Here is a 15,249-nt window from a genome sequence, read left to right as displayed (position 1 = left end):
GTGACAGCAAAATTTAAAGATATGTAACAGTGATGATTTACTGACACTCCTTTCATATAAGGCACATTAAAAAGTAAGCTATCCTGCAACTAAAACTGATGCATTACCTTAAGAAATTCAAAGGCAAAGAAGATTACACTGTTACAATGTATAATTCATGTTGTCAGCATGACACTGTAATTTAATTAAGAGGCAAACACATTTTGCCTCTCCAGTAATGACTTTTTAAAATCTGTATGTGTCACAGGTGATAAAGATGATTGTGTAAATGACTGTATCAACGATTTATATGATTTATTTCACAAAAGCTTCCCAAATCTAAACATTTTCTTCAGTCCTTTTTAAGAAATTGGCACTTAAAAGTATATGCATAATAATATATTTTGACTACATTAAAAACATTTTTTAAGTAATAAAAATCAATCTGCCATAGTTCCAAAGTTTCCTGAATAGGCTTAAAATGCATCTCCAGTCGTCTATGCTACTTTAGTGTTAAATAATGAGGTAGCACATTGTTCCAAAATTGTTCTGAATTATGTAAACCATTTGCTACATGCTGTTTAGGCTTCATTTTTTGTTTAGAGCTGTTTGGTAAAACAGTACTTTCTGTCTTCTCTGGCTTCCTGGTTTTGCTTTTATTTTGTGGAAGCTTATTACTATCATTTTTTCGTTTACCCTTTGCTTTTTCCTCTTCCTCTCCTTCTTCCTCCTCTCCCTCACTCTCTTCTTCCTCCTCTCCCACATCCCCTTCCTCCTTTTCTCCTTCTTCCCCCTCTCCCTCTTCCCCTTCTTCTTCCTCCTCTCCATCTTCCCCTTCTTCTTCTCCCTCTTCTTTTTCCTCTTCCCCCTCTTCCTGTTTTTCCTCCTCTCCCTCTTCTTCTTCCACTCCCTCTTCTCCCTCTCCTTCTTCCACTCCCTCGTCTCCCTCTCCTTCTTCCACTCCCTCTTCTCCCTCTCCTTCTTCTACTCCCTCTTCTCCCTCTCCTTCTTCTACTCCCTCTTCTCCCTCTCCTTCTTCCACTTCCTCTTCTCCCTCTCCTTCTTCCACTCCCTCTTCTTCTCCAACTCTCTCTTTTCCTTCTTCTCCTTCTCCCTCTTCTCCTTCCCCTTCTCCCTTTTCTCCTTCTTCCCCTTCCTCTTCTTCATTTTCCCACTCCTCTTCTTCCTTATTTTCATCTTCTTCCCCCTCCTCCCCTTCTGCTTCTGCTCCTTCCTCTTCCTCCTCCTCATCTTCTCTTTCCTCTTCCACTTCATCCTCCCCCTCTTCTTCTTCTTCCACTATATCCTCCCCCACCTCCTTAGTCCTCCTGTTTGCATCTTCTTCTTCCTGTTCTTCTTCGGATACCTCTTCTTCTTCTTCCCTCCCTTCCAATGATTGTTCTAACTCCTCCTCTTCACCCTCTTTGTCTTTTTCATTCTCCCTTTCTTTGTTTTCTCCTTCATTTTCATCTTCTCCTTCCTCTTCTGCCTCTTCTTCCTCCCTCTCTCTATCTTCACCTCCTTCCTCACTCTCATCTATTCCCTCACTTTTAACCTGCTCCTCCTTTTCTTTTTCAGTGTTGTCTTCTTTCGCATACTCCTCCTCCTCCTCCACATCCTCTTCTCCCTCACTCAGCATTTCTTCTTCCTCCATCAACCTGCCTTCCTCATCTCCTCGCTCTTTGCCACATTCCTGATTAATCTCTTCAGTCTTTTCTGCACCCTCATTCTCACTGGCTGTTTCAGCCTGTGATTCCTCTCTTTCACTTTCTTCCTCATCTTGTTCCTCTTCGTCTCTTTCTACTGAAACTTCACTTCTATCCTTTTCAGCCTCACCCTCTTCTTCTTCCTCCCCTAGTTTACCTTCACTGTCAACTGTTTCATCTAGTTTTTCTTTTTCACTTTCACCCTTTTCACTGTCTTTACTCTCATGCTCTTGATTAGATTCCTCCTCACTCGTAATTTCTAACTGCTTGTCTTCATCAGATTTAGCTTCAGAGTTTGTTTCTTCTTCATTCAGACTTTTTATATGAGTCTTTTCTACATATTCTTTCTCATTCTTTGTAGCTTGCATCTCCTCAGTCTCACTGTCTTCTTTTTCTGAGTCCAAATCTTTCACATTTTCTACTGTTTTCATTGCCTTCTGGATCTCTCTGTCTTCATAGTAGTCCTCTTCTTTTTCCCTACTCTTACGTACGTATTTTGCAAGATCATTACTACTTTCCTCAGATGAAGATGATGACATAGTTACAGCTATTTGTTTCAAAAATTGATCCTTTTTTTTTAAACCTCTCTGCTTTTCACTACTTTCTTCTCTGACGCATATTCTTTCACATTTATCAGATTTTTCAACAACATCCTTTATTTTGTTTTGACTTTCTACTGCTTCTTGACTTCCTTGCTTTTCAACGGGATTGTATTTTTGTACAATTAATGAATCAGTCTGGGGCCGATCCCTGGACGCAGAAGGAAGTACCTCTATTTTAAGGGACTGAGTAGATTTAACAGCTTTTGACTTTTTATTGGAAGAATTTGTTTCTTCAGTCAGAATTCGTTTTTCAGTGGGAAGATTATAAGTTACTTCTTCTCTGACAAATTTGGGATTTTCTGCGTATTCTTTTTCCCTTTTCACTAATCTGCATTTGTCCCTAGCAATTTGCTGAACACCACTTTTCAAAGTACTAACACTTTGTGCATGCTCAGATTTACCTTTCATTTTATTTTTTTTGGCCACAGGCTTCCCTACAAAGGCACTACTTTTTTCTAAATCTTGTCCCAGTGATTCTGAAAGTGAAGACTGCTTTTGTAAAGAGCCAGAGTCTAATTTTGAGCCTTCCTTCATGAAATCAGAATCCTTGTTTTTCAGCCCACCCTTACCATCTCTTTTCAGTTTCACATTTTTATTGTTCTTCTATTCCACATGAGAAGCAGAAAATTAAAAAGAAAGAAGGAAAGCATTAAGGACAAATGACAGCAAAAGAAAAAGATTACAAAAACATCTGAACAAGAAAAGAAACAATTTGTATGAGGGGACTAGAAGACAGCACAAGAGACAGAGTCTTTCATATGAAATGAATTTACAACTGCATATATTAGAAGAATGTAGCACACTGTTGATGATAAATGTACTACTACTCCTTTTTCACTATCCAAGCACTCAGAATGAATGCAAGAATTGTGCAGCCAGTGTCATGTCCCAAAAGCTAAAGCACATGAAATATGTGAAGCTGTGCGAACAGAAGAAAAGAACTACAGTTCTCTTACACCTTCCTCCACCCTTACCCTTGGGAAATCTTCTGATGCACTCACTGTTATGCTTTTTCTAGTAAGTCTGAAAATTTGTTGTCTTTCTGCTTTAAATTTTACACTTATTTAACAAATTCTGCAGAATAGTTTTTTAAATAGAAAATAAAATTATACAGAAATAAGCCAAAATGCTGAAATGCTGGGATCACTTTAGGAGCGAAGCAGAAAGATAATATAAAAGTATTTTCATGTCATAATTAAAACCAGTATTATTGCTCCCTTAAATATATTCCATGGTGAATTTCTGTAAACAAAATATTCACTTACATTGTGTCCCAAAAGTCAACTAAAATATTTTAATATCAACAAGCCAAAAGAAATGTATGGTATCAGCATAAATTACAAAATGTATATGATAAGTCTTTTGTTCCTTAAACTGGTGAAGTATTATATACTCTTATCTCAAGCTATGCTGGGTATGAGGAGTTCCATGTGCATGCACAAATTCTCTGACTTCTGTCAGCTGCTTAGAATTTTACCTAGTGGATATTCAGAAAATCAGCAAGGAGGCCTATAAAATTTGCCTAGCTTTTTTAAAACTCAAAGCAAAACAATAAAGTACAAGGATAATACAAGAATTACAGATCTTTTAAATGTCAGTATAAGTATACTATATATATAATTAGTTACAGTACCTTTTGTTTTTGGAGCGGTGATAATTTTAAGGACTGGTCACTGGGATTCAATTTCATTGCATGTGTCTGCAAATAACAAGATCTCTGTTAAAAAAATAAATATAACTAATAGGGAGAACAGCATCAAAGCCCAGTTCTACTAAACAGATCTATTATAAGTTTTATGAACATTTTAATACTATTGCACAGTCAGGCTGAGACAAATCTGTATGATCACTCGACTCACCTATTTCACCTCCACTCCCTCATTTACTCCTTATAGAGAGACTGGTATCCAGCTTAGATGTCAACATCCAAACTGCCTGTAGAGACTGAAAACTACATGCCCTCTCTTACAGCCCACAGGCACATTTCAGATGCACCTTCCACTCACCGTGAAGTTGTGACTACAAATGTAACACCTTACTCCCTTACCATCACAACCTTCAACTTAACATCCAGTTTGATACCACAGCCTTGAAAGTACGTGTTCAAAGAAACATTATACAGAAGAAATTTTCATTGGAATCTAATGCATTTATCTCTTCTATATAAAGCAAAAAAAAAAGAAAAGGCAAGGCAATGTAGAATACTAATACGTGGGCAAGTATAGTGAGATTTTGGTCATCCCTTCCCATATACTCCAAACGACAAGATAAAGTTCACTGCTGCTGTTGTTAAATGCTTATGGTTTAACCACCATATTCTTTTTCAACACAGTTAGCATGGACAGTTCTGGTTTCTGACTCCCAAGAATCTGTATCATCAATATGATATCAAAGGTTTTTCCTCCTCAATAAGATGTATGTTGCCACAGTTTAGAAAAAGTGAAACAACTACACTGTAACAGATTATTTCCATTCAGATTCAAGAAGAGCAATCATTTTTCTGTGTATTTTGACAAGTTTGCCTGACAGACTTTTTTCAAATTTACTGTTTCATTCTGATAAATGTTTTAAAATTGATTCGCAATGGGTACAAAAACAAAAAGGAAAAGGAAGTCTAGCACAAAAAGTGTGAAATATGTTATAAATAATGCCTTAGTAAATTAATGAAGGCCACGTTGTGTATCATATCTAAAAAATTTTTTTTCTTGTAAATGAAAATAAAGTTTTATAACTGTTAAATAAATGGTATGCACAGAGTGTTAAATTACTAAGTACTGTTAAGTACAAACAAGTAATAATTCCTGTAAAATGTGCAATCGCTCCAGCATAACTGACTTATCCTGAGCTGAGTCCACAGTGAGTTGCTCACTTGTTTCCATTCCACTGAAGTTAAAAAAAAAAGACAAAACCCAACACTCTTTCCAGTGCACTGTAATAAGGCCAGGACATGCCTTATCTGCCAGGAGAACAAAATGTTTTGGGAAGGTGCACAAGTGATAAGGTGAACATTTATTTTAAATAAAAGAAATACGTAGGAACATGCTTGGGGATCACCAAATAATCAAGATGTCTGCAGTTTGGGTGTTCCCTTTAATATGATCCACCTGTACTAAAAAAGCTTTTCTAGGAACAGAAAAGACAGCTCTCTGCTTCATTTCCTGCAGTTCTCTCTTGGAAATCATGAAAACGAAGAAGGTCAGAGAGAGAGATCACCATGTGGTATCCAGCATCCTTCTCCTTATCTCTGATATCCAGAGCTAAGGGGTGGGAGGGGCTGCACTACTTGGACTGCTTCAATCTCATACAACATTACTTGGAAAATGAAAACAAACTTTATGATTGGATAACGATGATATGAAACGCATGCTCATTTAACAGTATGTCAGTACTTCTGGATGCCACATATGACGTTCTGGGCTAGCCAGGAGTTCTGTACTAGAACTTCAAACATAATTTAGCTGCTTTCTTCTTCCCCTGAATAAAAATGATTCAATCACAGATTCATTAGTGGAATATATTACCATATTTAGGATGTCAGTTGTATCTCCAAGGTTTCTGTCATTATTTTCATTATCTGAATCTTCTTCTGCAGAGATGTCACCAGGTTTATCTTTTTGGTGATTCTTTTCTTTAAGGTAAAATAGGAGGAAGTAAACAAATACCATAGGAACAATATATAGCAAACAGAACACCCCACTCTCGTAAAACAGAGATGATCTCTATTTTACTGACATAGGACTGAAGTCCTGAGATTCCTCATTCCCTCAGCCTAAGACACAGACGAAACACTTTCACCTCCTTTTTGCCAGTATTAACATTAGAGGTAGCTCAGCAATCTGGCCTCAGTGCGCTGTAGAACTCTGACCATTTTTGCAGGCTTTCAAAGCATAAATATTACATGGGATAAAGCTTCTTTTGGATAATCTCTTTAATAATAGTGTACCAATTAGACTAAATTAGCTGCAGTCATATTATCTACGTTGAACATTATCTGTGTAATGGATAGAGAAGCACTGAGTTTTAACTCCAGTGCAGCACCATAAAAATGCACCCACATCATTTTCGGGTTCACCTCGAGTTCATCAGGTATAGGACCAGTTTCATATGGTGCAAAACCTGAGTTTTTAGAGTCAGACTCTAAAGGCAATTCAAATTTCACTGCATTGCTTTCCTGGAAGCAGAAATGCTAATGGACGTGCTGGCAGCTTTACAAATAATCATCTTAATTCTAACTGAATTAATTACTTTCAAATTGGATTTGACTGTCCAATATATCTGAGCTAACTTTTACACAGAAGCACTGCATTCTGCACTCTTCAGCATTGCTCTTCCCAGGAAATCACACATGCCCAGGAACCCAGATGAAGTCCAGAACTGCTCTAGAGAATCTGTGCAAAAGTCCAGCACTGTATCAGTACCACTGTTATCCAGGCTTTTGCATTAGCTAGAATATTGCAAATCTTTATTATCTTAGATAACAGAGAATGAAGAGTACTTTTGCATTTCCAAGTGAAGAAGAAAGCTCCTATAAGAATTAGTAGATCTCTTTTCTTGCCCAAGGTCTCTTCTAGGCTTTCTTGTGTCTTTATGACTGTTGCCAATCAATTTTTTTCTGTAATTCTTTTTTTTTTCATGAAAATGGAGAAAGTGGTTACTAATCTTACAGTATTTTTGTGAAGTCCTATTTCTACAGGCTTGAGAAACCTCGGGTACAATTCAGAAGTTGTTTTTCTTTCATTCAACCCTCCTCTAAATCTTTAAGCACATTTTCCAAACATGAACCAAGTGTGAGGCAATTTCTTGTACGCATTTCTCAACTTTCATGTCTGTATTTTGCCAGACCCTCTTGAGGTAAGACTGAACTTAAACCTTTTTTCATGTTCAAACTGAGCATTTGTTTATGAATGATGAGAGCCAGACTACATAATTCTCAGAAAACAGCAACATGATGTGGGGGTACTTCACCTTTTTCATGGTCTCTATGCCTCATATGTTCACCTTTAGGAAGACTTGTTGCAGAAAAACGGGGTGGGCTAGTGTTGCTAGTCACAGGTAATGAAGATTTTAAGAAGCTTTCTCCCAGTGGAGGCAGAGTTCGTGCCATTCGAATAAACTGTTCTGGTGACTTTTCCTTCAGAAGATTAAAAAAAAATTATTGAGAATAAAAGTAGAAGAATAAAATGTAAGCAAACTCTCATACTTAACAGTGGTATTTTCCTTTAGTTGATGACAGTGTTTTAACTTTGCATGCAAAGCATAAACAAAATTTATTGAATATTTTAATTATTTATACAAAGTGGTGAGATATAGTGGAATATTTTAGGTCATTTCTACACAATAATCTCAAGCAGTCTTAAAATATAGACAAAGGATAAAAATAATTTTGATTTTTATTTAAAATGAAAATACTAATTTCTCAAATAACACTGAGTGACTTAATCCACAGCATCTATATATTTTCACGAAACAAAATGTGGTTTTGTGGTAGAGTTAGTTTTCAGGCAGGTAAGTAAGTGAAATGATCCCATTCAATGAGCTGCTAAAGAAATTCCATGGAATGTGTAGTGGAGATAAAGAAGAAGAAACTACTATTTTCAGTAGCTATAGAATCTTAGGATCATTTTAAGCTGATTCTGAAACTTTTGCCTTTGATATTTTATAAACTATGAACTTGTTTAATCTATTCAATGACTCAGAGGGAACACCAAAAAGAGTCAAGTTCTTGTTCTTTTTTAAAATATTTTTTCTTTTAAAATATTTCTAAGGTATCTTAGGCTCTACATTTTAGAATAAAAAAATACAAAACCAATTTGAGTCTTTTTCATGGAAATAAATGAGTAAAATCTAACCAACAGCTATCTTTCACCTGCATCAATTTTGGGACCAGGGTAAATATTCGTTCTTCTTTTTATACATTAAAATTAAACACATATTTTAAGGAGATATATTTATCTGCTGGGTATATGCTGTGATTTTAATTTTAAAAGTTATTTTGTTTCCTAAAACAAGCATGGCAACTCTAAACAGCTCTGAATTTACCCTCTCTCGACGTCGCATTCGTGCTGATGTTAGTTGTAAGGTGCTTGTTAGTAGTGGGTCTCCACTCATTTTAGAGATAGTAGCAGTCAAACGGCTCTCATATAAATCTTCTAAGAGTATTTCTTCAGATCCTTTAGGTCTTGGAGTGGCAAAAACTAGCATGTGGCAACCACCACAAGCAACCTACAGCACCAAAAAAAAAAAATCTGCTTATTTCATTTGCAAGTATCAATACAAGGATCTAATTTTCTTTCAATCATCTCTAGGGACTTAGATTATAAGAAAAACATAATAAAAGCAAGAGATGTTAAATTTCTTCAAATTTAGCTCCTAATGTTGTTAGCAAGATAAAAGTGCATAATTACAATTATTACTGACTAGTCATCTATGTTCGTTTCTTCTTACTTAAATACAACACATTTGTATTGAACAGAAGACAAGATAGGTCTATCAAATTATTGATACAGAAGAAAGCAAAGATATTTCCACTGATTTTGAAGGGATTTGAGCTAATTATTTTGATGCAAGTCAAATGTGGGCAATACTGATAACTTTAGTGATACAAACCTAGATATTTTATCACAAAATCCACAAAAAGTAATGCAAAGTCCTATACTCTCCAACAGACAAAGTATAATTACATAAAGATCAGAAGTTTCACTTTCTAAAAAGTTTAAATCCCTTATCATTTCTGATAAAACTTCCTTAAACTCTAAGTCCAGTAAACAAACAGGAATGAGCCACAGACTTTTGTCCCAAATTTTACTCAATACTGAGTCATGTTTGCTTTTTTGATACTGGCAATTCTGTGACATTTATTTCTGAAACACCTCAAGAAATAGATGAAAACAATGTCCTGAAAAAAAAACAGTATTTCTCCTTTCTCATCCAATTTGGATTCAAAAAAGCACCTCCTTAAATTTTCTTAAGATTTAATAAATACCCCACTGTACAAATAATTGTTACAATTAAAAAGATGTCACTCTGGCGTTTTCAGAACAGATTAGTTTCCCCCCTACTGCCAACAATCTGAGCAACAAATATTTAACTTGAGAGGTTACTACCAGCTCTATAGACCAAAACACTATAGCACAACACTACTGAGTAAAACCCTAAAAAGTAGTCTATATGTGTAGTCCAAGTACATTCTAAACTAAATGAAGAGTGTGATAAGTAAATATAACTTCCTTTTTCTTTCAGTTTGTGTTGCCTACTGATTAAATGTTGCAGAAAAAAATAATTCTATAATGAGATTTCAAGTCTCATTAATAACATTTCATAAAAATATAAACATTTTGATGTCTGAGAAGCATGAACAAAAGTTTTACCAAAAGGACTGTGAACCTCAAGAAATTATAACACAGAGTGGGATCAAACTGATTTGTAAAATTCTCTTCTCCAAGTCCTAACTTGCCATGTCGCCCATCTCCAAAAGTAAACATAAGGCCATTCTCTGTATATAGGAAAAAAAAAGGATGTTATTAATAACAAAGATTCAGTACAAAACCAGGACAAAACCATTACAAACAAAGTAACAGGCCATGCAAGTAAGGAGTATTTCTCTTCCAAAAGCAAAACCTGAACAATTATTTTCAGATTTTCAACAGATGAATATGAACCAAAAATATATATATTTTCAGACAAAGTACTGTCAGAGATTAGAGTTAGTCTACAAAATTTCGGAAAAAAAAACCAACAACAAAACATTAAGATTTAAATTGTATAGCAAACCAAAGGCTTCTAAACAAGAATACTTGTTAGCAAGGCATGATTTTGAGGTTACAGTTCCCCAGGAGATACCATGTACAGAACTATGCATGGCATGGCTGTGAATCAGAAATTCCTAATAACAAATCTGGCTTTCTCACTAGCTCACCTAACCTTCAGAACTAGTAAGTCTGCATACATGTTCTTCTACTGCTCGTTTTATAAAGAAAGCTTTTGAAGTATAATAGTCACTGGAAGTGCATTTCCGAATTTTTCACTTACATACCTGCAATTACAGCAGTATGATTTTCCCCACATGTAATGTTACATATTTTATGCCTTCTCAAGTGTTTCACAGACTTTGGTACTGAAGTTTCAAAAATAAAAGTACCATGTCCCAGCTGCCCATATTGTCCAAGTCCAAAAGTATATACATCTGTCTCTGAAAACGTACAGGCAAAGTTAACAACAAATATGCTGATATATACATTTTAACCTGCTTTCTATTAGACAAGTGAAAGTCAAATGACATCAGCATCAAATGCAATATTTATCAATTAAATGTACCAACTAATCAATTAAATTTATCGATTAATAACAAAATAAAATAAAAACCAGGCAATGGAGCACTAGAATATATACATAAAAGAATTTTGAATGGTTCAATATGCAATATATTTTCTAATATATTTTCTAACATAACTGCAAAATAATCCACTGATCACATGTATGCAAAATATCAGCTAACAAAAAATTTATGGGAGTTTACATACTGCAATTAATTCAAGACCACAATGTTTACATACATGTGCATTTTCAAGTACAATAGTCCCGTCTTAATTTCTGGTTACCTGCATGACCCTAAATTTAATAGACCAGACCTCTTTAAACCAATACTAATTTGTGTGTAAGAAGAGACTGGAACAGTTACAGAATAGGTTTCAGTATTTTATTCAGCTACTAAATCAGCCCTGCATTAAATACAGAGAATTGTGTTATCTTGTGACAGAATAATCATCTTTCCACATTTGTATTTTGTCCATTTAATGGATTGTCTGTGCCAGGAAAAAGAACGAGAGCTTCTTCAAAATAAAGGTTCTTGGTGTGTCCATCCCTGGCACTCCATCACAACTGGGGAAGACTGTGAAGCTTGGAAGTCGTGATGAGATCATGCTTGAAAAGGAAAATTCAAAGACTAAGTTTTTTGGGGAAAGGAGAAGTTTTTCCTGGAATTTTATTCCCTGCCCATTTTTCTTCTGCATGTAGGTAAAAAAGGAAAAGCTAGAGAAGTACTAATTAAAACTTGAAAAAATGTTATGAAAACCTGTGAAAGATTGAGAAGGACAAAAAAATATTCTATGTCAAGCAAAAAGAACTGAGACTTGGGAGCAATATATCATTACATCATTGTCATGAACACGGTGCAGAGCATGCCTGCTCCTGCTGCACAGATGCCATCAGGTCAAAAATCTCACCACCTTCAAAAGAAAGAGAGGAATGGATATCCACAGCTGAATGTGTGGAACGACAATCGATGGAGAATCTTTGCTTTTTGAGCATTTCTTTGTGTCAAGGAAACAATGTCACTGGAATAGCAAAGTAAGTTTCAGTGCCACAAAAGTAGTGTATACTGTACGACCAAATTCTCAGAGCAGCCACAAACTGGAGAAATATTAAAACCAAGTTACGTTACCATTCCCTCAAACTAATCCTTCACTAGTATCAGGGAGAGAGAAAGCAGAGAACATACGAGATTCCATATTACTACCATAGTACTCTTACTAACTTACATTGAACTTTCCAATTTCAAAGGAACCATGATGAAATACTGTAACACTACATATGGAAATATTATTTCTAGGAAAGGGTTTTCCCTTTCTGTTCCTTTAAAATTGTTCCATATTAAGATGTCATGAATTCGCACCATTAAAAAAACCCAATGGTCTCACACTTTTTCAGATTGGAGATGAAAAACATTGAGTAAAGCTGGGTTTTTTACGAAATGTAATAGTAAAGCTCCCTCTGCTGGAAATTTCAGTGCAAGAAAGCAACACCTTATCGGGATCTTTAAAAAAGTAAAAGAAGAAAGAAATTTTCTGTAACATTTAGACTCTCTGCAAAAGAATCAAGAAGCTACTCCCGAAAGACAGGAGCTTTCTCTAAGCGAACCAAAGTGTCATCTTCATTTTAGTAAATGGCTTTCTCAGGATGTCTTATTCCATAAATTCTGTTTAGAAGTACTGCATTTCTCTTAACATTTCTTAGGAAACTGGCAGATCTTGTAATTTTCAAATTATATGGCTTTATCTGATTAACATAATTATTTTGAGTGAAGTTGGGAGTTTTTTTACATTACCTTTAATCCTAGCTTGAAACTTACAATGTCTTTTGCATTTCTGTTTAGAGGGAAATGTTCTCAAACACTAACTTTAAAAGTACAGAAACAATTTTCTTTCCTCTCTTTCTACTGACAATGAGGAGAACGGGCCAATCCAAAACCAGATTAGAATGCCTTTATAAGAACAATTTCTTCTACTGACCCTGTAGACCAGGGGCACCTAATTCTGCTCCTCCTAAATTTGCTTATTAGTCAATTATCAAGGCACAAGAAGACAAAAACCTTGAACCTTTCTTAAATGTCTTGTGCAGAAGTGAGGCCAAGCCCCATTTCACAGAAATGAGGTATTTCCTCCAATCTGTCTTCATAAATACACGGAAAGAGAAGTCTATGGCAAAGCAACCTCAGAGACTTAGTGATAAAATGACAGAGGTGAATTTCATCATTCTGAACTTGAATTTGCCTACAGCATGAATCCAAAAGGGGATACCACCGCACTGTCACCTTCTTCTTACTGTCCTCAGCCCCAGTAAGGATATGGTTGGATGAAACAAATGAAACGCACTGTCAGCAAAAGCGTAGATTTTGCTCCCCCATTCTCTCTCTTCAGTTCCCACTTGCACTGTCTCTGCTGAGCCAGCTCAGCTCAGTAAGCCAGGTTTGGGGTTTTTTTGCTGACATAATTTCCTGTGGAATGGTCAAGACAGCACCAGAGTGGTCCAACGGGAGAGGAAAGACATAGGGCCACAGCAGCATGAGGGAAGCAGCACTGCCTCCAATGCAGCAGTGAACCACCAGGGAGGCTAAGCCACATTAACTGCACCCAGAGGAAACTGAACAGAAGTCCTGCCTTGGCTTTGAGGAAGGAACTGCTGCCTCCACAGCAGCAGCCCATGAGAAGGGCCCTTGAAGGATGGAGAGAAGTGGTTTCAGAGCTTGCACAGAAGCCAGTGGCTTCACTGTTCCAAGTGACCTCCAGCACCTGAGCTCTGGGACTGCTTCCTCTTTACTTCCTACATTTTCTTTTTTGGGTGAACAGGTTTATTTGCATGTGTCCTGGTTTGGCCTAAACCGGGCCAACTTTCCTTTCAGTGATTTTTACTTTCAGCTAAGTCTCCTCTAAGTAACAGCACTTTCTGAAACTAACTGCATGTTTTGCAGACACTGTCTGCTTCCAGGACTGATAACGCTCGAAGTTTGTAGTTATCACTGAGGCACCGGTAGGGATGTTGTGCAGAAAGGCTCTTGCTGTACTTGTTCTTGAGAGAAACCAAGGTCACTGCTGAATTCCTCATTGCTTACAAGTGAAGAGCCGAAGGGGGGTCGCAGCTGCAGGGGGGAGCGGACAGGGCAGGTGACCCAAAATTGACCAACGAGGGTATTCCATCCCACACACGTCATTCTCAGTATAAAGCGGGGGGATCACGAGGGTCTCACTCTCTTTCTGCTATGGCCGGTGTCCAGGGAGGACTCCGTCTGTTTTCCTGCTGCCCCCGATCCCGATCCGTGCATCCCTGAATCCAGCTCTCGACCGTCGCTAGGCCCAGCCTGGGCCTTCCCGGAGCCTGCCCTGCAGTGCCGGTGGTGACGTGGCTGACTTCAGGGGAGCTCAGTCTTGGTTTTGTATATATATTTGTATATATTTGATTATTTCTATTATTGTTATTATACTCTTTTTCATTATTATAGTTTATTAAAACTGTTTTAACTTTCCAACCCGGAAGCCTCTCTCCCTTTTCCCTTTCCCTTTCCCTTTGGCGGGGGGGGAGGGTTAACAGAGAGCATCTGCCATAGGTTTAATAGCCGGCCCAGCTTTAAACCGTGACAGCATTTAACTGTCTATCTTCCACCTTTGCAGGTATCTTCTGGAGTACGTAACAGCTCTTTAATCTCTAGGACCATTGTCACTATAAATAAAATAGTCCTAGGCAAAAATCTATACAGCTTTCAGATTTTTATTAGCACATGCTATTTGGTGAAAGAACTGAGTGAGCTCCAAGAGTGTTTTTAAGATTCATGCATTCCGTGCTATGTGTTTAAGGCTACAGACAAAGTTAAAAATCCATGGAAGAAAAACAGAAACAGACATGTATGCCTATATCTCTCCATATAGATTCATTTCCCTTGAACATTGTTATTATTACTATTATTATTAATACTAATATTATTATTACTACTACTATTATGTCAATAGGATATTCACTCTTACTATAGCTGTATTTTTAAACAGTTTATGCTGAAAAATTTTACTGTAAAAATAAGCTTTTGACACAATGCTCAGTTTTACCAGAGCTAGTAATTGGATTTGGGGATTTCAGTAGAAATAGAATAGTTCTTAAGTCTGTAGACTTAAGAACGGCTTGAAAAATCGAGATAATCCTATATGGTTTGAACAGTCCATTGTGTCACGAAAAGGTAGCGCTTCTTCATCCTTTTCATTCTCTGTCAAAAGAGTACCTTGACTTTCTTTTCTTTTTAAAAGACCTTGAGACAGAAGATGAAAAATCCAACATTCTACATACTAACACACTAATGTGCTGTATTTTTATGTCAAACGTTCTATTCTCGAAGGACTGCTTCACTTTTTCCTTTGAAGAGATATCTTTGCTTTCCCTCCCTTCAGAGCATAAAAGGAGGTAATATATCCTTTTATAGAGAGGATTATTCCCAGAGGATCTGTTATCATCTGAAAAAAAGGAAGATACTAAGGCCACTCCCAATCATATGTTTCTTCTCCAGTTTCTAGATTCACAAGTTACTGTTATTCTACTTTTTCAAAAGTTTTATTGAAAAAGTACGCAGATTGGGATTGCTGCTCTCTTGTTTCTTTTGAAAGTGACGATACCAAAAGCTTTCATTTTCAGCAGGAAGCATTTGC

At 36.6% G+C, this 15,249-nt stretch overlaps 1 protein-coding gene across 1 annotated transcript in view; it reads right to left on the bottom strand.

Moving 5' to 3' along the window:
* Positions 1-207: 207 nt before the first annotated feature.
* The window catches only part of RPGR (retinitis pigmentosa GTPase regulator), a 43,277-nt gene continuing 28,235 nt past the window's right edge, over positions 208-15,249 (bottom strand). Inside the window, exons 8-14 of the mRNA XM_068423373.1 lie at positions 10,320-10,475; positions 9,655-9,779; positions 8,327-8,509; positions 7,253-7,418; positions 5,809-5,915; positions 3,921-3,986; positions 208-2,890 (exon numbers count right to left, since the gene is read on the bottom strand). Coding sequence (XP_068279474.1) covers positions 482-2,890; positions 3,921-3,986; positions 5,809-5,915; positions 7,253-7,418; positions 8,327-8,509; positions 9,655-9,779; positions 10,320-10,475 — 3,212 coding nt within the window. The 3' untranslated portion in view covers positions 208-481. The remainder of the gene's footprint in view (positions 2,891-3,920; positions 3,987-5,808; positions 5,916-7,252; positions 7,419-8,326; positions 8,510-9,654; positions 9,780-10,319; positions 10,476-15,249) is intronic.

Source organism: Nyctibius grandis, chromosome 2 (genome assembly GCF_013368605.1).
Source record: "Nyctibius grandis isolate bNycGra1 chromosome 2, bNycGra1.pri, whole genome shotgun sequence".
Taxonomy (NCBI): Eukaryota; Metazoa; Chordata; class Aves; order Nyctibiiformes; family Nyctibiidae; genus Nyctibius; species Nyctibius grandis.
The sequence above is the reverse complement of the archived record's forward strand: the minus strand, read 5'-3'. Positions and strand labels throughout refer to the sequence as shown.